At 39.0% G+C, this 22,885-nt stretch overlaps 1 protein-coding gene across 2 annotated transcripts in view; it reads right to left on the bottom strand.

Annotated features, from left to right (window-relative positions):
• Lnpk (lunapark, ER junction formation factor) overlaps nucleotides 1-22,479 on the bottom strand; it is a 54,861-nt gene extending 32,382 nt beyond the window's left edge. For both annotated transcript variants that reach the window (XM_075984852.1, XM_075984851.1), the window contains exons 1-5: nucleotides 22,343-22,479; nucleotides 16,046-16,134; nucleotides 13,618-13,659; nucleotides 12,538-12,725; nucleotides 2,863-2,921 (exon numbers count right to left, since the gene is read on the bottom strand). In XM_075984852.1, coding sequence (XP_075840967.1) covers nucleotides 2,863-2,921; nucleotides 12,538-12,725; nucleotides 13,618-13,659; nucleotides 16,046-16,072 — 316 coding nt within the window. In that variant the 5' untranslated portion in view covers nucleotides 16,073-16,134; nucleotides 22,343-22,479. The remainder of the gene's footprint in view (nucleotides 1-2,862; nucleotides 2,922-12,537; nucleotides 12,726-13,617; nucleotides 13,660-16,045; nucleotides 16,135-22,342) is intronic.
• Nucleotides 22,480-22,885: the final 406 nt, after the last annotated feature.

The raw sequence follows: 22,885 nt of genomic DNA, 5'->3' as shown, positions 1-22,885 counted from the left end.
CTTGCACAGAACTAAAGTTTAGTTCCAAACACCCATATCGGGCAACTCACAACCACCTATAAGTCCAGTTCCAATGATCAAATGCCCTCTTCTAGTCTCCGCAGACATCTGTACTACATACATGGGGCATATAAATACATGCAGGCGCACGCGCGCGCGCGCACACACACATATATAATAAAACTTTTTAAGTGAAAATTTAAGTGTATTTTAGATAGTGTTTGTCAGAGATTAAGCATGTAGTTATATTCAAAGAGAATAGGGATACCAAAAAAATAGGATAAGGAAAAGTGTGAGAGAAAAAAATCAAAGGTATCTCAAGATAAGTGGTTATTTGGACTCGGCCACATATACTGAAGCAGACAGAAGTAAGGTCGTATGCAAGGAGGATATTCTAAAGGCCATCTACTTATACAACCTTATTTACATACTGAATCAAACAAAATATTCTTAAAGCAAGTAGAACTTCTTAAATTACCAGAAATTTTATATTTTATATTAATATTTTATTAATATTTCTAAGTATGATTAATGTATTATATTATTATTACTCTATTTTAAAATATACTTCAAAATAATGTAAATAGTGAAGATGAAGGCAAAAACAAAATTAAGATAGACCGTGAGTTGATAACTGTTTCAGTAGAATGACAGATACTCGTTAATTCAATATACTAAACTTTGTACAGTGGGAAAAAAAACAAAAAAAGAAAAAGAAGCAAACAATATGGAAAGTTTATTTTTAGAAGAATGTATACTTCTCATTGAACAGAGAGGTCAAGCTGGTGCTTAGCTAGGGCCTTTGCTGTTAGTGAAGACTGGGGCTCATGTACTGAAAGATACTCGATACTGCAGAGGAAAAGGACCAACACCAGCCCCCTACAAGCCCTGTAGTCCACGCTGTGACTTATCTGCACGGCACTCTAGTACAACAATGGCACAAAAGCTGTGGGAGTAACCAGTTGCTCTCTACTTAGAGTCTAGGCCCACCCCACAAGGTGGAACTCATGCCAGACACTGCTCAGGTGGCCAAAATCCTAAGACCTAGGAGAAAACCAAGTACTACTATTCTGTCAACACAGTGGTTTTCAACCTATGGGTTGTCAAATGTACAGGTCAAATGACCCTTTTACAGGGATCGCATATCAGATATCCTGCAATCAGATATTTACATTATGATTCATAACAGAAGCAAAATTACAGTTATAAAGTGGCAATGGAACTAATTTTATGGTTAGCGTTCACCACAACATGAGGAATGGCATTAAGGGGTTCCAGCATTAGGAAAGTTGAGAACCACTGTGCTCAAGGAACATAGCAATAAGAGAAGCCATAATGGCATCCTGTCATACCCATAGATCATGCCTCACTCAACCATCACCAGAGAACCTTTCATTTGTAGTACATGGGAACTAACAGAGACTCACAACTAGACAATGTTTAGAGAGTGAGGGACTTTGGAACATTTCAGTCCTAAGTGGGATTCTTCAAACTCCTTCCCCCAGGGCTCAGAGGCAGTGAGGAGACTGTACAGCCAGAGGGGATGAGTGACACCAAGGCAACAGTGTCTTCTAGACACAACAGGACAGGTGCACATATGAACTCAGAGAGACTTGGGGCAGCAAACACAGGGCTTACACAGAGTCATGTCAACACGGTTCAAGTGCTGAAAAGTAGAAATGGATACGAGTTCCCAACCCTAACTAAAAAGCTTTCTCCAAATGGCATCCTCTCGCAAAGGAAAAATTAGTTTTCTCCAATGGAGTCTTATTGGGCATGTTAACCATACTTTAGGGCAGGCCCCATGCCCAGTAATACATGACCAACACAAAATTAATTCAAAGATATTTTTATAGGCCTTTTGTCTCATATTTGCTTTTTGGACTTTTTTGTTTGTTTGTTTTACTGGTCTTATAGATTATGATGTTTGATTTTGTGTTTTTATGAGTTTTGTTTTTGCATGTATCTGAGTGTATATATGTGTGTTTCTTGTGATATTTTTGTTCTTTCTTTTTTTATTCTGGCTTTTTCTTTAATTGCCTATTTGTTTTCAAAAGAGAGATAGAAAAGGGTATGGAGTTAGCTGGGTATAGAAGTGGGGAGGATCTGGGAGGATTGAGGGAGGGAAAACAATGATCAGAATATACTGTATGAAAACATTTTCAATAAATAAATATATAACTGATTAAGATATTTCTTAAGACTTGAAAATCTTTACAACTTGCACATATATAAAACATACACAGAAGCTGATTCTTTATTTTTATATTTCAGTTAAAATGAAGCTAAAGGGCTATGAGGTTAAGGAGAGTAATACAGTTAAAGGAAAAGTTAGAAGGCCAGAGAAATGGCTCTGTAGTTAAAAGCACTGGTTACTCTTCCAAAGGACCCAGGTTCAATTCCTAGCACACATAGACACTCATAACCATCTTTAACTAGGAGATCCAATGGCCTCTCCTGGACACCACAGGTACCAAGTGGCTCACACAGTATAGACAAACATGCAGGTAAAATACCCATACACATAAAATAATAAAATAAGTAAAAAGAACAAGAATATGTGTGTTATATTTTACTTTGTACCAATGTTTCCCACAAAGATTAATTTAATACAATTTGCTTTTATTTAAAAAAATGTTTTGTGAAAAAAAATCTAAATAAGAACTGATATATATGAAAAATAGAAATTTATTACGTTCATAAACTTCATTTTATTGTATAGCAAAGAATTCTGACACACAATATAATCTCATACATACTATGGTCTCATAAACTATTTCATAACTAGCTTATAAAATATCACACAATGAGTTTGTTTATTTAATATATATTTATAAAAAAATATTTGGAACTTAAACTTACTATTTCTCTCTGTTCTCTTGGAAAAGAAGAAAATAAGCACAGTTCTTATGGTCCAGATGCTAGAGAGGAAGCAAAATTCAAAACAAAATCAGAATCCATAGACTTTAATTAGGGTTAGGTATTTCTCTCTACATATTAAAAGTCAAAAAGTAGTATATTCTATCAAGGAATCCAGTAGATTGCCTGAGCTTTCAACAGAGGAGTTCTTTACCTAAACTCCATAAGGGTTCCCTTGAATTACAAAACTGCCTTTGTATGAGTTTACTTCTCTAGAGAAACCATTGCTTTTGTCAGTTTCTAAGGAGTCTATGAATCCCCCAAGGCATGAAGAACAATATTACAGAAAGCTTTCTTTTATTAATATTTATTTTATTTTTACTTATGTGCATTTGTATGTGCACATGTATGGTGATGTCCATAGAGGCCAGAAGAAGGTGCAAGATACCGAGAGCTGAAGTCACAGTTGTAAACCTACTAACACAGATGCGAGGAGCTGAACTCAAGTCTCTGCAAGAGCAGTACAAGTCTTAACCACTGAGTCATCTCTCCAACCTCAGGATGCTTTCTCTAAATAAGTATCAATTCCAAAGACTTTTCTTACATGTGCCCTTGTCGGAACAGGCATATATGTTCTCTTGTGTGAACAGGCAAGAATGTTTTGCTTTTCCAAACATGAGCATTATTACATAATCCATTGGAGAGTTCTTCTTTATGTAATAGAATAGGCTATCTGGAGAAGGAAATGAAGGGGAGGCTTACTTTCAAATAAATACTTGATAAAAAAATTTAGCTAAATAACTCCTTTTAAGATTTCATAGTAGCTAAGCAGTGGTGGCACATGTCTTTAATCCCAGCAATCGGGAGGCAGAGGCAGGTGGATCTCTGTGAGTTGGAAGCCAGACTGGTCTACAGAGAGTTCCAGGACATCCAAGGTCATACAGAGAAACCTTGCCTCTAAAAAGGGTTTTATGGCAATAACTCTTTAGGCTTTGAACTACTATCATATCCAAAAATATTAAAAGAATTAAGAGAAACTCAAAACTAATCCTATCACAACCTTGTCAAGGTCATCTCTTCAAGTCAATATAAATATAGAAAAACAGTAGGCCAGCCAGATGGCTCTGAGGGTAAAGTGCTGTGAACACCTGACAACATGAAGGCACATAATCAGCCCCACAGGACTGTCCTCCTTACGTGTGCCATGACATGTGTGAACACCCCCAAACATACACACACACAAATGAAAAGATTAAAAATTAAATGAATTGTAAAAAGCAATGAGATTAAACAAATAATAATAAATAAATGGATCTTTCAAATGAAACAGGCCCAGATGGATTACTAGTGAAATCTCCTGTTTTAAGAACGAACACTGAGCTTAAACTACTCCATAAAATAGAAAGGGGGATAATACTACCAAACTTTTTATGAAGCCAGTATTATCTTGATACCAAAACCAGAAAACAAGATAAAACAACAAAAGAAGAAAATTATAGGCTAGTTTCCCTAGTGAATACAGAAATATAAAGATATTTACAATTCAAAAAAACATCAAAAAGATCATCTACCACATCAAGCTCTAGCAAGCAAACAGACAAGAGGGAACCCTTATGTACACTGTTGGTGGGAATGTGAGCTAATCCAGCCTGTAATTATCATGCAAATTCCTGAAAAAATAACAAATAGATCAACTCTAAGATGCAGGCGTATCAATCCAAAGTATTTACTAGAAGGTCTCCAGTTAGTCAAGAACACAGTTGGAGACATTCCATTCATCCCAAACATCTCCCACAAATAACTGGCTTGAAATAAAGTAAATATAATATATAGAAAGCCTTTTTTATAAAACTAAAAAAATACATTATATTTAAAAACTAAAATTAACTTCTTTCTTATCACCAAAATGCACTAAATTTTAAACCAGAAATTCAAAGAGACCGACATACTGGATCATAAAATAAAATCTAATCCTTAACATGAACTAACTTTCAAACTGTTTTCTCAGACTGAAAATCATGAACAGAGACATACCAGGGCCCAAAAAAGTAGAAAATGCTTATGTGGTATTAAATACCACAAAAACAAAGACTTAACTAGACAAAGTTACTTATCTTTTTAATTTTACTACCACAAATTAGTTGGATAAAATAATGGGTTTCATTATAATGTTTCCTTACATATGTACATATTGCACTTGTAAAAGATCTATGAAAATAGTTTTTAAAGGTATGGCTCCTTTCTAAAAATTCACTCACTAGGCAGCATCTGGGGTTGGGGAGACTTCAACCAACATCTCATCCCTACACAAAAGTCAATTAAAAATACATTACAAACCAGTATAACATATTTCCTTTAAAAGGCTTAAAAAAAAACATCTCTGGGGAAATCTCTGGGGCATATAATTAAGGAAAAAGTTCTTAAACGTGATAGAAAAACAATATTCATAAAAATAAAACTGACAAACAGCATCTCATCAAAAAAATTTAAAACTTCTGTCATGGGGATCCTTGAGATGGGAAAGGTGTTTGCCATCAAGCCTAAGGACTAAGTGGAGGGAGAGAATCAGCTCCTTCAAGTTGTTCTCTGACCTCCACAGGGGTATATTTGTGTGGAGAAAAGGAAGGAAGGGAGAGAATGAAGGAGGGAGGGAGGAAGGGAGGAAGCAGTAGGCTGGCCAAATGACTGAATTTACTTCAAAAGGCTGCCATGTTTGCCAGTCTTCTAACTAACTCAGGAAATACCCAGCAGTAGGAAGCATGAAAACTGTGTGTGATGGTTTGAATAAGAATGGTCCCCATAGCTCATATTTGAATACCTGGTCCTAGTTGGTGGAACTGTTTGGAAGGGATTAGGAGATTTGATCTTGTTGGAGATGTCAGTGGGGGTGAGCACTGAGGTTTCAAACACCCAGGCATTTCCAGTGTGCCCCTCTGCCTCATGGCTGTTTTCTCAACATGTGAGCTCTCAGCTGCTGCTCTAGCACCATCCCTGCCTGACAGCTGCCACCATGCTCTCTGCCATGATGGTCATAGAGTAACCTTGGGAACCAAATTAAACTCTTTCTTTTAAACGTTACTTTGGTCATAGTATTTTGTCACTGCAATAGAAAAGTAAGTAGGATCAAAGTAACCATTTTGTTAAAACTATTCTTAACAGCTTCTAACTGAAGTGGGGAAAGAAAGAAGAGAGAGAGAGAGAGAGAGAAAGAGAGAGAGGAAGATGACCACCTTTCTTGGTTCCCTTGCTTAAATTTCTTCCCTCAGAGTCCCAGAGAAAACAACAACAACAACAAAGATTTGATTTAATTAAAAAACAAATCCACCATGGAGGAAGACAATGGTTTATTCCTCTAGGCAGATCAAATTTTTAAAGTAATTAATTTCTAAAATTAGAGGGAATAAAATGTCTAGAAATTTTTATTAAGAAAGGAAATGAAGGATTGAGAGAGGGAAGGAAGGAAAAGAAACGGAACATGTCTGAAAGAGTGCTTATGACATTAAAAAGTAAGTAGCTGAGGTATGACTAAGTGAAAGAGTGGTTGTCTAGCAAGCATGGGGCACTGGACTTAATGACCACATACACACAAAAAACATCTAAAAGTTGTTCACTTTAAAATAAACCAATTAGAGCTAGACTGTAGTGATATTTTGTTTGTGATCTAACAAATAAAGCTTGCCTGATGATCAGAGTGCTGAGCTAAGTCACTAGTTAGCCATAGAGGCCAGACGGTGGTAGCACACACCTTTAATCCCAGCAGCACTCGGGAGGCAGAGGCAGACAGATCTCTCTTAGTTCAAAGCCACCCTGGGCTACACTAGATTGATCCAGTCTCAAAGAGAAACAGATTCAGGTGATGGTGGCTCACACCTTTAATCCTAGTACTTGGGAGTCACACGTCTTTAATCCCAGTACTCGGGAGGAGGAGACAGAGGTGATATGACTGGGCAGAGAGAGGAATATAAAACAAGAGGAGACAGGAGCTCAGATGCAGTCTGAGGACTTGTAGAGACAGGAATGCCCCTTCCATCGGAGAGGATTTGTAGAGACAGGAGTGCCCTCCATCAGAGAGGATTTGTAGAGACAGGAGTGCCCCTTCCATCGGAGCACTGGTAGAGGTGAGAGCTCTCCATGGCTGACTGCTCTGCTTCTCTGGTCCTTCAGCTCTCACCCCCTAATATCTGACTCTGGGTTTTTATTATTAATGCCAATCAGAATTCATGCTATACTCGATGCAGCTCAGTCATAGATAGACTATTTACCTAGCATACACTGAGGCCTTGGGTTGGAGACACACACATACACACACACACACCAAGCAGGCCTGGCTGTGCACGCTTTTAATGCAGCCACTCAAGAAACTAAAATAGGAAAATCTAAATTCCAGGCCTTGTCCAAGCTACAGAGCAACTTCAAGGTCAGCCTGATCATTTGAGCAAGACCCTGTCTGAAAATAAAAGCTAAAAAGGGTTTGAGGATGTAGCTCAGATAAAATGATTGCCTAATACATATATCCCTAGCACCCCTTAAAAAAATAAAAAAACTACTTACGTATGCATGTGCATGTCTGTCTGTGTATGTCTGTGTGTCTGTATAGCCAACTCAGACAGGCATGTAGAACATACCCATCTTCACAGCATTCAGGAGGATTACCAGTTGGAGGCCACCCTAGACTAGACTATGTACCGAGATATTATTTCTTTATTTCTTGAAGAAAACAGATCAATCAATTCCGAAAATAATGTACATCTGCAGAAATAAAAATGTCTAAGTATACCCAAACCTTCCCTCCCTGTGGCAAAGCCTAACGATGCCTATGAAACAAACGCTACATTCTGAGTATAACTTAGTGGGTTAGAGGGTAGAATACCTGCCTAGTACGTGTGAAGCCCTGGGGATTTGAGCCTTAGCACTGGGCGTGGGAAGCGAAGGGGGTTCAATCTTATGCCAGGAATATACCCCAGTAGTAGAGTATTTGTTTAGTATGTATAAGGCCTTGGATTTGATCCTCAGCACTAAAAAAGCAACGTTTAAGTTTAAAAGAATTGAAAAAATTATATCCACTTAAGTCTATGTTCTAGGAAACAATAATGGAACCTAAAGTTCATCCGTCTTATAAACAAGGTGAAGGCGGAGCACTGATACCCTACTACCAAGGGCAATTCTGCAACAGCTGTGACTGGACTGCAAAGGCTCTGTCTTGGCCCTTGACCTCTATAGTTGAGGCAGCGCCAAATACGTGATAGAGATAATGGTCACATTTTGAACATATCAGACAAATTTCTAAGTGGTCTAATCAATAAAAATGTGAAGAATAAAGCAATACATTTTATTGCTCCTTCTGCTTCCAATACTTGAAGTAAATCCTAGTCCAGCCATCAGAACTGCTCTCCAAGGAAAAAAGGCCAACCAAACTTAAGTAATAGTTCCTACTACCAATAAAATAACCCAGGTGATAACTCTTTATTTACCTCAGCATCCACTTCCACACCTGTATTGTTTCATGCTGACTGTCACTGCCTGAAAAGACAATCTATTCTTTGTCACTGAAACAGAAGCCACAACAGTAGAGAACGGGGTAACAATGAAGAGACAAAGTGAGGTGGTTCTGCAACTTATCAAACCAGAGAGCACTAACTACAGTGACACACAGCAATCAGAGAGCACAGCAACCAAATGCTTCATGGGTAGGCAAGATGACTCGGTAGACAAAAGCTCTTGAAGCAGAGTAGGACAGCCCAAATTCAATCCAGGACCACATGGTAGAAGAGAACTGCCAGCCAAAAAGAATGTTATCTGACCTAAAGCCACATGTGCAAACACACACACACACACACACACACACACACAAATAATGAAGGAACAAGTATAACTGTTCTAGCTGCCTTTCTGTGGCTGCTAAAACCCACTAACAAAACCCACTGAAGACAGGAACGCTTTGTTTGGTTTATACTCAAATGTCACAGTCCACCACTAAGGAACTCAAACAAGAACGCGAAGGTAGAAACCGTGGAGGAAAACTGTTTCCGGGCTTATGCCCAGGCTCATGCTTAGCAGCTGTCTTCAGGCCAATCTGATCTAGCCAACCCTTCAAGTGAGACTCCCTTCTCCGATGACTCTAGGCTATGTCAAGTCAACACTTAAACAATTAAGTTTTTCTACTTTTAAAAATGATTCAGGCTAAGAATATAGCTCAGTGGAAAGTAACTCATGCACTGGGTTCCATCCCAGGATCATCAAAAATAATTACTATAATTATTTAAATAAAGTGATTGTTTCAAAAGTGATTCTTATGACTTACTAACAGACCCAGCAAAGCACAATTTGGGGCAGCAGTTGAAATTAGCGGAGTTCTCTATCGGGGATCTATAAATTACCTTTTATAATCAGAAAATCAACTGCTCTATAGAACTGAATGTCAAGTAAGAGTAGTTTTCCTAGTTTTGTGAAAATATTTAAATCAAGTAAGTATCTCATACTTTTAACCTTATTTTCTCCTTTTTTTATGAAAAATATAAAGGAAACAGTGTAAGAGTTCAGTATTATAAGTTCATCTACTTGAAATTTAAAAAGCTCCAAAAGATTTCTAAAAAGAAAGGAAACAAGCTAAGAGTGAGGCTGGTAGCATAGCTCAGAGACAAAGCTCTAGCCAAGGACATGACGAGGCCCCACAGCCAATGTCCAGAAGATTAACTGCAATGTTCCACATGAACTCAATTCCAGTTCTCAGATCTGAATATAAAAATAAACTTGTTCACCTCTGCACATGCAAAGTTGATTACTTTATGGGTTTGGGAGTTCAAATTTAGAAATATGTCCCAGACTAAATGCAAAACCAAAATCTTAAATTTCTTTTTCTATATCCCATTTTTTCCTATCATATTGTGTCAGCTTTAACTTCCAAAACATTTCTAAATTATTTATTAACTTCTGGTGTTACTGAGCAGCCCAATCCACCTTTAAATTTATGAAACCAAGCATGGTAGTGTAGGTCTTTAATCACAGCACTCGGGAGGCAAAAACAATCAATCTCTATGGGTTTGAGGCCAGCCTGGTGTACACAGTGAGTTGCAGGCCAGCTACTCCACACAATGAGACCTAGTCTCAAAAGTAAAACAAGATAACTTAGATAGCAGCTTCCCAGGTGTTGGATTTTCTCCTCTCCTCTTACCAATCCTCACGACAGCACCTAAGTGACCCTCTGAACGTAATTTCTATCATGCCATTCTTCCCATTCCGCCCGCTACGAGATGCTTTGACTGCCCATGATCTGGAACTTGCCTGATTCTCCAAGCTCACTTCACAGCATTCTCCTCTCCGTCACACACCCCCAAATACGCCCCTTCTCTGCCCTCACAGAAGGCATATATTCATATATCTTCTACTGAATTGTCTCTAACTTCCGTACTCATACTCAACCATCCATCCGACAGCTCCAATTGGAAAATGAGGGGTCTACCAAACCTTCTCCTGCTCATGGTGTTCACTATTTTGATGAATGATAATAATCTCAGCCAAACATGCCAAACTAGAAGCCTGAATTTTATCCTTGAAATGATTCTTCCTCTTCACCCCATAATCAGCCAATCACCAAATGCCTCTCAATTCTACTTCCTAAATCTCCAACACATCAATTTCGTTCAATCCATTTGCTCTTCCCTTCCCACCCAATACAAATCATTCATCATTTCTCTTTATCAACTATAATATCCTTCTAGCTTCCTACTCTAGATCCACTCTTACTTCCTTCTAATTTATTAGATCTTCACTCTCAGAGGCTATGATGATGTGCTGGTTATTCTTGTCAATTTGGCTGGATTTAGAATGACTTATGAGAAAGACATCTGAACATGTCTGAGAGGCTCACCTAAAGTGGGAAAGCCTACGCTGCACATGGATAGACTGTGCTCGGGGCTGGGTCCCCATAATAAAAAGGTAAATGCCCAGGGTAGCAATAGCATCCACCTCATTCTGCTCAAAACCACACACAGCCATGGCTACAGCTCCTCTTGCTGCCATGTCACAGCACGTCACACATATCCACTCTGCAAGTATAAAATTCAAACACCAGTTTTACAGGAGTCTGTAGTAGACAGCACCACAGATATCCTTCCTAACACAGTAATCTAGACAAAGTGTTGTGCAGACACAATCACAATAACTGTGCAGATACAATCACAGTTACTGATTTTAAGTGGGAGACTATCAGGGATTACCCAGGTAAATCAGAGTCGACCAACAACCTAAGTCTGCAGTTCTCCCGCAGAGACTCCAAATACACTTCTGTCTAACCCCTGCAGACTCACTCAGGCCTGGGTCTAATCTGCCTGAGTTTCTGAACTTCAGAGCTCTGATATAATGGATATTGTTCTAAGCTGCTTAACTTGAGAACAATGGAAAAGGTAACCAAGACTGTTTCTAGGACCTGTCCCCAAGCCTGGGTTAGGGCCCCTGTTAAAAGTTCCCATAGCATTTTGTATTTCTCTGTCATAACATTAATAACACTGATTCCTTAATATATATAAAACCTAAAATTTACAGCCAATGATTTTTTTAATTTTGTTCACCATATACTATTATAGCCCAATGTCTACACAATTGTTATTCATAAATGTTTGCTAATTAAATGAAAAGACTTCTCACTGTTTCCCAAAATCCTCAGTTGAGATACACCTCCCATAAAGTGCCAGATTATGAAATAGTTAAGAAGGAATAATTAATTGGCTGATAGCAATAATTAAAAAGAGAGGCATTAGGATGAAAGATACATACTTGGAGGCATTTGGACACTTATTATTTCGGTATTACAAACCCTCCCCACTCATCTCCATACTCCATATATCATGCCCAATGCCTATAGCAGTAATTCTCAGCCTTTCTAAGGCTGGGACCCTTTAATACCATTCTTCAGGTTATAGTGACCCCCAAAACCATAAAATTATTTTCACTAATTCATAACTGCAATTTTTCTGTTAAAAGTCATAATGTAAACATCTGATATGCAGGATATCTATTATGCAACCACTATGAAAGGGTTATTTGACCTCTGAAGGGGTCAATACCCACAGGTTAAGAACCATTGGCCTACAGAAACTATGGTAGCCTAACAGAAAACTATAAAATATTACTAGCAACAATGGTACTATCCCTAAGATATAGTGATATTTTATTTGTGTTTTAACAAGTAAAGCTTGCCTGAAGATCTGAGTGCAGAACTAAGTAAGCCACTAGAAGCCAGGCGGCGGTGGCCTACATCTTTAATCCCAGCATTAGGGAGGTGGAGACAGGAAGGGATACAGCTGGGCAGTGAGAGGAATACAAGGCAGGAGGAGACCGGAGCTCAGACAGATGCAGGCTGTAAATGCAGTCTGAGGATACACAGGACCGCCCCTTCAGTCTGAGCATTGGTAGAGGTAAACCGTCTCTCTAGTGGCTGGCTCCCCTGCTACTCTGACCTCTAGGCTTTCACCCCCTAATACCTGACTCTGGGTTTTTATTAAGAACAACCCTTTAGGTTATAGACTAGAAATTATACAATTTAAAAAAATAGTTATCAAACTATAAAAATAGTCCAAACTTATTCAATCTGAGATAATATCTTATAATAAAAAGAGAACGAATATATTAAAATTATCTGGTCAGAAAAAGAAAGGATCAACAAAAAGAAACTTCACTTACATAAAAGGAAAAGCGAAGAATGGGAGTGTCATGGCAAGTCTTGCTGTAAATTCGTCAGGAAGATACCACAGGTACACGATTAAGCATGTAAACAGATAAAGAACTGAAGAATAGATAATTAATCTTCCAACCCATAATTTTTGCAATCTCTGATTTTTTTCTCTAAATTCTTCCAATGCTTCAATTTCCTGTTAAAAGAGAAATATTCCGTATTATTAAATCTCATAAAGCATTAAAAATTAAAATGAGAGGACTAACATGACAGAAAGATCATACAAGAGTCCTAAGAGTCAATGAAACTCAATGTTCTACTATTTCAAAGCAAACATAAGGAAAACTAAAAATGAACTTAAAAACTAAAAAGTTTTTCTCAACAAATTATTTTTAAACTGAAATATTAAATGTTATTTTTAATCTATTAAATTAGCAAAGACTAGAGAAATGAAACTGATACCAGCAAATACTTATTGAGTCAAAAAAAAAAAATAGCTCTCCACACATGGTCTTTAGAAATCTGGCAAGAAAAAAAAAAGAATATAAATTGTAACAATGTAGGGCCAGGATGGTAGTATACACCTTTAATACTGGGGTAGAGGGAGGCAGATTTCTCCAAGTTTGAGGCCAGCCTGGTCTAAACAGAGAGTTCTAGGCCAGACAGGCAGAATAATATTAGCGAGATTATCTCCAAATAAACAACAAAATCAAAACAATGGCTGAAACTCCATCATTCCAGTCTATTCACTACTTCCAATATTCCTAGGAAAAAAATACTTTTTAAATAAGAGAAAAATGTCAAAGCTACAGAATTTTTGCTGACTGATAAAAGCTACACAGTAGCCAGCAACCTTTATTATGTTATCTGTTACATTCATTTACACCAACTCTAATTGCATTCGATCGGATTCTACTTGATACAGGCTTCTTAAGTCACTGAGAGACCAGATTTTTTTTTTTTTTTTTGAGATCATGTAACACTAAAGTTCTCAGGATTCCGCTATATTATCTTTAAGTTCCCATATCTCTTCTCTAACGTAAAATTATTAAAATATTAATATAAAATACTAGAGTCAATGAACATACCTTATCTATATTTTCTAGAACTTCGACTGTTGAAGGTTTTGCCTGTTTTAGAAACAGAAATAAGGCATGGCATTAGAACTTGTTACTGCAAACTTAGAAACACTTGGCTTTACAGTCATTAGAACATTTTAATTCACAACTAGGTTTCTCAATGTTATCAAGCTATAGTTCTACCTGTTTTAACTACAATAGAAAAATTAAAATTACCAAACTATATAGTTGGGGGGAGGGTTTGTTTTTTCAAGACAAGGTTTCTTTGTACAGACCTACCTTTCCTGGAACTCACAAAGATCCACTTGCCTCTGCCTCCCAAGTGCTTAGATTATAAGGACTCCGCCTCCACTGTACAGCTAGGATTCTTAAAGTAACACTTTCCCTAAAACTTTCAACTGCGATAGTTCTACATTTACCATTCTTAACCTCAACAGAACAGACTTTTATATAAAGAAATAAATTTTCATCCAAAGGAATTAATATACCAAAATATTCACAGGCTAAAGATAGTCTAATTCAATAATGCTAAAAGCTCATTCACCTTGGGCTCTGCTAAGTACCACACTGTCTGATGCACTGAAGCACAAGGCTTTGCAGGTCTGATTCCTAAAGTACACAGTCTGGGGAGAGTTGTTTGTTTGTTTTGTTTTAAATGTGTATAGGTGTGTACCTGCATGTATGTCTGTATACCACATGCATCCTGGTGCCCACAGAGGTCAGAAGAGGGCACTGGACCTCCTGGAACTGAAGTTATAAATAGTTGTGAGTGAGGGAAATTGTATGGCTGCTGAAATTGTATGCGACCAGTACCTTAACCTCTGAGCCATCGCTTCAGCCCCAAGTACACAGCTTCATAAAGATTAGATTTTTAAAGAGTATCTAAGAATAGTTTATAATAGCAGAGATTATTTGCCAAATACATTTTTATATAAGCCAGAATGATTTAAATGACAATTGAGAAAATATTTATCGAGACAGTAACAAATGTCAGTGCTAAAGTCCCTACTAGAGTTGTTTATGTAAGGCTGAATCACACAAAACTGCCATTTTTTTTTATGTCAAAGCAGAATACTGGCAACTTCATATAATCCAACCAAATAAAAAGAAAGGAATAATAAAATTCTCGGTCTGTCAGATTTTTAAAGAAAGTCATTTCACACATCACTGGGATGGAAAAAAACCTGATCCCATAGGAGTAGAAAATGAAAAGCTACCAGTCTAGGGAAATTGGAGGTAGAGAGCTACAGGGGTCAAAGGATACAAAACACCATATAGAATACATTCTACAGATCCACACAGCATGGGGACTATAGCTTATGGTTTACTTGTGTTTTGAGTATGCACATACACATTTATGTTTGTGTGTACTCAACGTGAGTACAGGGGACATGGGAAGCTAGAGGTGCCACGTCCCTAAAACTGGAGTTCCAGGCAGCTGTGAATAACCTCTCTACGGTACTACAAACTGAACTCAGGCTTTGCAAGAGCAACAGGTGTTCTTAACCCCTTAACCATCTCTCTAGTCCTGATATACCATATTCTTGAAAAATGCTAACAAAGGGAATGTTAATTATAAGCTAATGCATATGCTAATTAGCTAGATCTAAATAACATAATGTACACACTTTAAAATATCATGTTGCATATAATAAATACACGCAATTTTACCTGTGAATTTTTTAAAAAGGGGGAGTCAATTTAGCACAAATCTAAAACATGGATTTAATCTAACAAGTCAAAAGCTAAATCATATATCACTAGTCCCTATTATAAGAAATAAGAAAATTTGTCCTAGACTATATAATCTCTTCTTACATTAGAAGAGTATTTAACAATGTAATTTATATCTTTAACTTTGAGATACTTCCTCTAAAGGCTTAACAAAATCTTCATTTTTAATTTTGTTCAACCTATAACTCTTAAAAGCATATTTAGTGTGACATTAGTGAATTTATATGGCATGCTAAAAAATAAAAAATTCTTTAAGCCCCAGCACTAGGAAAGCAGAGGTGAGGCAAATTTCTGTGAGTTCAAGGCTGCACAGTGAAACTCTGTCTCCAAAATAATTAATTAAATAAATAGACAGATAAATAAGCAAGCAGATTATGCAGTCTATAAAAGCCATAACTACAGCATAAAACAAATTCAACTACTTTTAGAATAAACTTGGGATTTGGGCAATATAAGAAGAAAACTACTTGCATTAAATACACAAATAAAAATGAATTTCTGGAGACATTAGATACCCATAAAATAAACAGAACTACCAAAATAATGTCCAAAGAAGTAACTCTAAATGGAGTTAAATGAGATTAAATATATAGTATCAAACTCACTGAAAAGTAAACCCCAAAGCAGACCTTTACAAAAACCTTTATGGAACATTTTTACGTCAGCCTTGAAAACTTGCAATACAGAAAATATGTTTTCTTACCCTCCATCGAGAAAACAGTCCACCCATCTTCTATTTGGAGAAGGTTGGCACAATAATAAATATCATGGGTTGTCCAAAAGAAGTCACAGCTAAAAACAAAGCAAATAGTTTAAAATTTTAGGTTAAATAGACAGCACGTTCTCTCTAAAACATTCATGTTGCAATACTACATTAAATACCAGAAAGCGTCTGTGGGCCTCCACTCAACTGAAACAGGCAGCCACTGGCATATTCAAAGTGAGGACACATTTGAAGGCAAAAATAGAGCTGGACACTTAATGACAAGTCACTTTAGAAGTATACACATATCTACAAACTTTCTATTTTTTAAAGTAGTTTCCCTATGTTATTCTTGTGATAAAAGAATAAATCCTTCAATAATTTGAGCTTTACTTTGTTAATTTATATATCAATAGTTTGTCACAGTGCAGTCTTTACTGTAATCACCTTGGAGATAAGAAAACTCAGTGACACTGGAGTTAGTGACTTGTCCAATAGCACCTAAGAAACATGACCTAAAGTTCCTTTATCTTCAGACTTCAGACCTTGAGACCTATTTCTAAAAATACTGCTGTTCAATACCCAGCTAAGCATGTGTGACTAAAATTCTAAGACCCTCAAACTTAGATGACTTTCATTTCAGTTAACTGTGTATTCCCTTTGTTTATCTGTGATTCTCAAATAGTGCATAAAAACTTAAAAATGATAATATACGTCAATTTAACAGATAAGAATATAATTTCTATTCTTTTAAGTTGAAACAGTAAATTTTTTTTCCTTTGGTTTTTCGAGACAGGGTTTCTCTGTGGCTTTGGAACCTGTCCTGGAACTAGCTCTTGTAGACCAGGCTGGCCTCGAACTCACAGAGATCTGCCTGCCTCTGCCTCCCGAGTGCTGAGATCAAAGGCATGCGCCACCACTGCCCGGAGAAACAGTAAAATTTTACCTTCAAACTAACGTGTTTTTATCAGGCTACAAATATATGCTTATCAGTATGTATAACTACTTCATTATACATTTGTGCACACACTTATTTTCATATATCCCCATATCTTAACCATAATAAATAATTATCAGCACCCAGGAAGAATTCCAACACTATTTTTATATAAGGATTAGCTCAAGGCATACCTATTTTAAGAATTTCTTTTCTTAGAAAGTAAGGAATGCCTGATTACCAAGTGCTTTCATTTACAAAGTGACTCTTCAGGACACAAATATGATCTGTCCTAAGATAGTCTGGAGCAACAAACAATTTCATAAACTACAATTAAATTGTAAACAATATTAATCCTGCAATAATAGCTCAGTATTAAAAATTCTAAGCTGTAACTATGAGGTATTTGGGAGCTCTAATAAACAAAAAGGAGTCATATCTGGGACAAGATATTAAACAAATCTTAAAACCTCCTTAAGAGGCTAAAAATAGTCACCAAGAAAGGTAGAAGGAAAGACATTCACATGAACAACTTAATTTGACATTCTCAAATTACACATCACCCCACTGTTTTGAAACTACTGTGTGCTATCTAACAATTTTTCATGAACAACTGGACTACTAAGATCCATTTCTGAAAGAACTATATCCTTCCAAGTCAAGTCTGTAGCCATCACACCTTGAGACCAAATTTTCTGTTTTGGTTTGGTTTTGGGGGACAGGGTCTCCCTATATAGTTTAGCCTACCCTCGGGTTCCACCTTCCTGCTTCAGCCTCCTGAGGACTGGCATTACAAAACCGCATCATCATGCCCTGCCTGGCTCAGACGGCTTTTTACTGTTGGAAATTAATGGCAACATCAACTACACACTTAGCACTAAATCTCTAAGAAGCCCTAAAACAGATGGTTTGCAAAACTTTTATCACTTAGATACTGTCCCTCCACTCCACAAATTAAGACCCTGAGCCTACAGAAGTAATATGTTAAGCTCGGAAGATAACAAGTAGCAAAACCAAACATTGCACTTTAGCTTTTATTTTTTTTAATGCAACCAGTTATTCCCAATAGCATAAAATCAGAAATGGAGAATACTTAAATAGCGTAGGCTGGAATATATCTAAATATTTTGGAGTATCTATGTATAAGAAGAGACAGACAGATAGCTGAGGATACAGGTCATAAGTAGAGCACTTGCTAGTACATGTGGAGTCCTGAGCTCAATTCTTAGCACTGTAAAAAATAAAAACAAAAACAAAGTGAAATAAAATATATGAAAGCACCTTGAGCCTTCTCAACTAGTTGACAAGAAGAGCTGCTAAAATGGAAAATGAGTTATAAACACAAGAGACAGTGTTTATGGCAATGTATCAGGTTGCCCATTTCCTTTATCTGATTAAATTTCAGTGCTAAAATCTGCATTAGAGAGAAGTTAAACTGCTGGCTAAATTTCTAGGACTCCAGTTAAAACTTTTAGAGCTACGGGCCTAAAACAGTCATTACTGTAACTTTTGAATGAGTATATTAACTATACGCATAAATCATAATAAATATCTATTTTATATCAAGTATTCATCTCCAGAATGTTTTGTGTTAAAAAAATTAGTCTCTCGTCTCCCTAAAGAAGTTGTGCTTTTAAATTTACCCTCTGAAATATTAGTGAGTCATTAAATCCATGCTTTCATACTTATAAGCAAAGAATCAATTCTTATAGATTCAGAAATTTTTCTATTAAATTATAATATTAAAGAAGCTGGTTGTTATAAATGATAAGCACGTACACCAGTTTTTAACAAATAGGAAACACAAAAAGATTAAATATTTTCTCCTGTATTAAGTTCATTTTTCTCTCACACTGCTTTTGTCCTTTCCATCCAGACATTTTAACTCCAATTCTGATTGCCCATCATTTCCCGGGAAACATGCACAAATAAATCACTTAAACAGCCCTTTTTGTCAATTTCCTCATCTGCAAAGAGGGATAGTTAGAATCCTCTTAAATGCAGAAAGACTTAACGTCCTACACTATCTGCTCCAATCCCTGATAACGTGGTAATTACTAAGAATAAATTGTTTCTCTGACTGTAGTCCCTGCCATTTTCTAACCCATCTCTACTTTCTTGTCAAGTAATGCCAGCATTTCTTTAATAAATCACTCACTTGCCATTAAATGAAGCTCAGCAGCTGTCCCCAACCTGTACTATCTCTTTCCAGCTCTGATATTACAATGGGGTTTAGCATGTTTGACCATAGAGATTGAGTGCATCCACATGTGTTTTAAGATTCACTTAATTTTACTTGTTTGAGCATTTTGCTTGCACCATATGTGTGCCTTGTGCCCAGGGAAGTCAGAAGAGGATGTTACTAGGATATTAGATACTCTAGAGCTAGGATGTGAGATACCCTAAAGCTAGAATGTTAGATACCCCAGAGCTAGGACCTTCAATAACCTAGAGCTAGGGTGTTAGATACCCCAGAGCTAGGGTGTTAGATACCCCAGAGCTAGGGTGTTAGATACCCCAGAGCTAGGGTGTTAGATACCCTAGAGCTAGAATGTTAGATACCCCAGAGCTAGGGTGTTAGAGACCCCGGAACTAGGGTGTTAGATACCCCAGAGCTAGGGTGTTAGATACCCCAGAGCTAGGGTGTTAGATACCCCAGAGCTAGGGTGTTAGATACCCTAGAGCTAGAATGTTAGATACCCCAGAGCTAGGGTGTTAGATACCCCGGAACTAGGGTGTTAGATACCCCAGAGCTAGGGTGTTAGATACCCCAGAGCTAGGGTGTTAGATACCCCAGAGCTAGGGTGTTAGATACCCCAGAGCGAGGGTGTTAGATACCCCAGAGCTAGGGTGTTAGATACCCCAGAGCTAGGGTGTTAGATACCCCAGAGCTAGGGTGTTAGATACCCCAGAGCTAGGGTGTTAGATACCCTAGAGCTAGGGTGTTAGATACCCCAGAGCTAGGGTGTTAGATACCCCAGAGCTAGGGTGTTAGATACCCCAGAGCTAGGGTGTTAGATACCCCAGAGCTAGGGTGTTAGATACCCCAGAGCTAGGGTGTTAGATACCCCAGAGCTAGGGTGTTAGATACCCCAGAGCTAGGGTGTTAGATACCCCGGAGCTAGGGTGTTAGAAACCCCGGAGCTAGGGTGTTGGATACCCCAGAGCGAGGGTGTTAGAGACCCCGGAGCTAGGGTGTTGGATACCCCAGAGCGAGGGTGTTGGATACCCCGGAGCTAGGGTGTTAGATACCCCGGAGCTAGGGTGTTGGATACCCCAGAGCTAGAGTGTTAGATACCCCAGAGCGAGGGTGTTAGAGACCCTGGAGCTAGGGTGTTAGAGACCCCGGAGCTAGGGTGTTGGATACCCCAGAGCGAGGGTGTTAGAGACCCCAGAGCTAGAGCTGCAGATGGCCGTGAACCACCACGTGAGCCCTCTGAGTATTCCCAGCCTCTAACCCATCTCTCCAACTCCCTAAGTGTGTTTTTCAATAAGCAGCAATGCCTACCAAATTACATGATATTTTCTATTGGTATTCACACTCAGGTGGAAGTGACAGAACTTAAAATCTTAAATGTTTTTCTTGAATTCTCAACTCATTCCAAATCACATCAAAACAATGGGACAATGATTCAAAACACGGCTCAGCCACATACTAGCTATATAATTTTGGGTAAATTACTTAAACTCTCTAAGCCTTGGTTTATAAAGCAGTAAATATATTTACATTCCATGGAATTGTATAAATTAAGTGAACACACATTGTTCAGCACATACTGTTTAATAAAATTGTAGCCATTACTACTGCTATTAACAAAACACCCACATGTAATATTTAAATGAAGTACATGCCTAAATTTTTAAATGAGTATTTATTTCATAACTTAAAATGTTTACAAATAAGTTTGTATCTTTACTGAAAGTATTTTTCTCACTTACTGTAGCATGAAAACAAAGAAGGCTATTTTTCAGGCACTTCTCATTAGAATAAACTCGCAGGCCTTCATAGAATACAGCAAGGGAAGTTAAGTTGTGTGTTTAACTTAAGTCCGAAACTTAAATATAAACTAGTCACCTTAATGCAATTTGTTCAAAATCGCTTTCAAATATCCAAACAGGCAATTCTGAAGTATCTTACACCAGGTTTATTGCCCGAAAATAAACGAAAAGAAACACACCTCTAAAAGCACTTCAGATGCGTGAGATGACTGTCACAAAAGGAAAAAAAAAGGTGCAGGGAGATTTCTCTATGAATTCATATATTTATGATAGTCACCTGCCCTTCCTTGCATTCTTCCAACATTACAGACACTACGCTTATTAACAGCGCCGCTGTGCTGACACTAGATGTCAAGGAACTTTTTTAAAACTCTACGTTTAAATGAGCCGCTCTTGTTTAAGAAAATGTATTCAACATCAACCCCGTTCCTCTGAGACACTATGAAGACCTTTGGGGACCAGGGATTAGTCCTGCCTACCAGCTTCAACATATGCCTGAAACTAAATTTACTCCCAACCCATTACACCTCTAGACAATTTTGTCAACGCTGAGACCGAGGTCACTGAGACAGAAAACAACAGCCTCTAAGCACAACAAACCAGAAGCCAAAAAGGAAGAGCAGAGCATGGAAAACTCGGTGAGTCACAGGTGTTGCTGACAACTGCACACAAAACTTAAATTCACCAATCCGAACTCTCCGTCCGAAAACACATCGTCAAAGGATTAAATCTACTGACCCGTCGTTTGGAGTAGCTTCGCTGCGGCCGCCCCTAACACCATTCAGCTTCGCCTTCTCCCCTTCACCCCTCCGCCGGCCGCGGTCCCTCTAATAAATAAGGACAATGGCCGTGGAGCTGCTCCTCTAAGGCGCTCCCAATCCACGCCCACACGCGCAGACTGAGCAGCGTGACACTGACAGTTTTCAGTCCTCCCCATCGTGCCAGCTCAAGTGGCCGCGGAGGGGATCAGAGCACTCGGGGTGGCGATTGCAGCTACGGGGGTGCTTGCTGGGGCCTTCGGGCACTTCTCAACACAGGTATGGCCAGGGGTTCGGGCTCCAAACCACCGCCACTGCGCCAGGATCCCTGAGAACCGAGCCCGGAGAACCCCGGCCTGGGGGAGGCAGAGCCAGGTCTCGTGCGCTCCGGAGCCGCTCGGGCAGCTGGGCTGGGGGATCCACGGGAGAAGGTGAGCACCGTGTACGAGAGCTCAGCCCCGCCGCGTGTCCCCAGCCACTGCCGAGCCCTAGGCCACTTGGCATGGGCGGAGGCACCCGGGTCGGCGCGCGGGGGAACCGGGGCACCGATTCCCGCAGCCCGGAGAGCCGCCGTCTACGCGGCCCTCCCCTTCATCGTCCTACCTGAGGAAAGCGGGAGCCGCCCAGCCCCGGCGTCCGCTCCGGCAAGCCCCGGTGGCCACAGAGCAGCCCGCCCCTGAAGCTAGCAGCAGCAGCTACTGATAGAGCGCTGGGCCCGGCCAATGCCTTCCCATCAAACCCCGCGCTCCCGCCGCCAGCCAATGGGCGCCGCGGCCGACGCGCGCCGCTCCCCCGTCACGTGATCCGGCCGTCTCAGCCGTTGGTGTCTACGAGCGACGCGTTTGGCCTGAGGGTTCCGGCTGCGTCTCCTCCGCCGGCCGGGCGGGCTGTCGGTTCCTTAGGTCACAGCAGGGTATAGCTGTTCCGATGACTCTTAACTAGGGTTTGATTCTTATTCTTTCTTTACCTCCTTTGCTTTTGAACAACCTCCCTCCCCTACAGTATCTCCAGGAAAAGAAACTCATCCTGTTTGTCCCAGACCTGAGCGAGAGAGAAGACTGGAGAGGACACAGAAGAAGGGTGTTGACGCTCTAGGCTAGGATGTGTGAAAAAGAGCGGGTACCTGAGGTTGCAGCAGCTGTCATC

The sequence above is a fragment of the Microtus pennsylvanicus genome, chromosome 9 (assembly GCF_037038515.1).
Source record: "Microtus pennsylvanicus isolate mMicPen1 chromosome 9, mMicPen1.hap1, whole genome shotgun sequence".
Lineage (NCBI taxonomy): Eukaryota > Metazoa > Chordata > Mammalia > Rodentia > Cricetidae > Microtus > Microtus pennsylvanicus.
The sequence above is the reverse complement of the archived record's forward strand: the minus strand, read 5'-3'. Positions and strand labels throughout refer to the sequence as shown.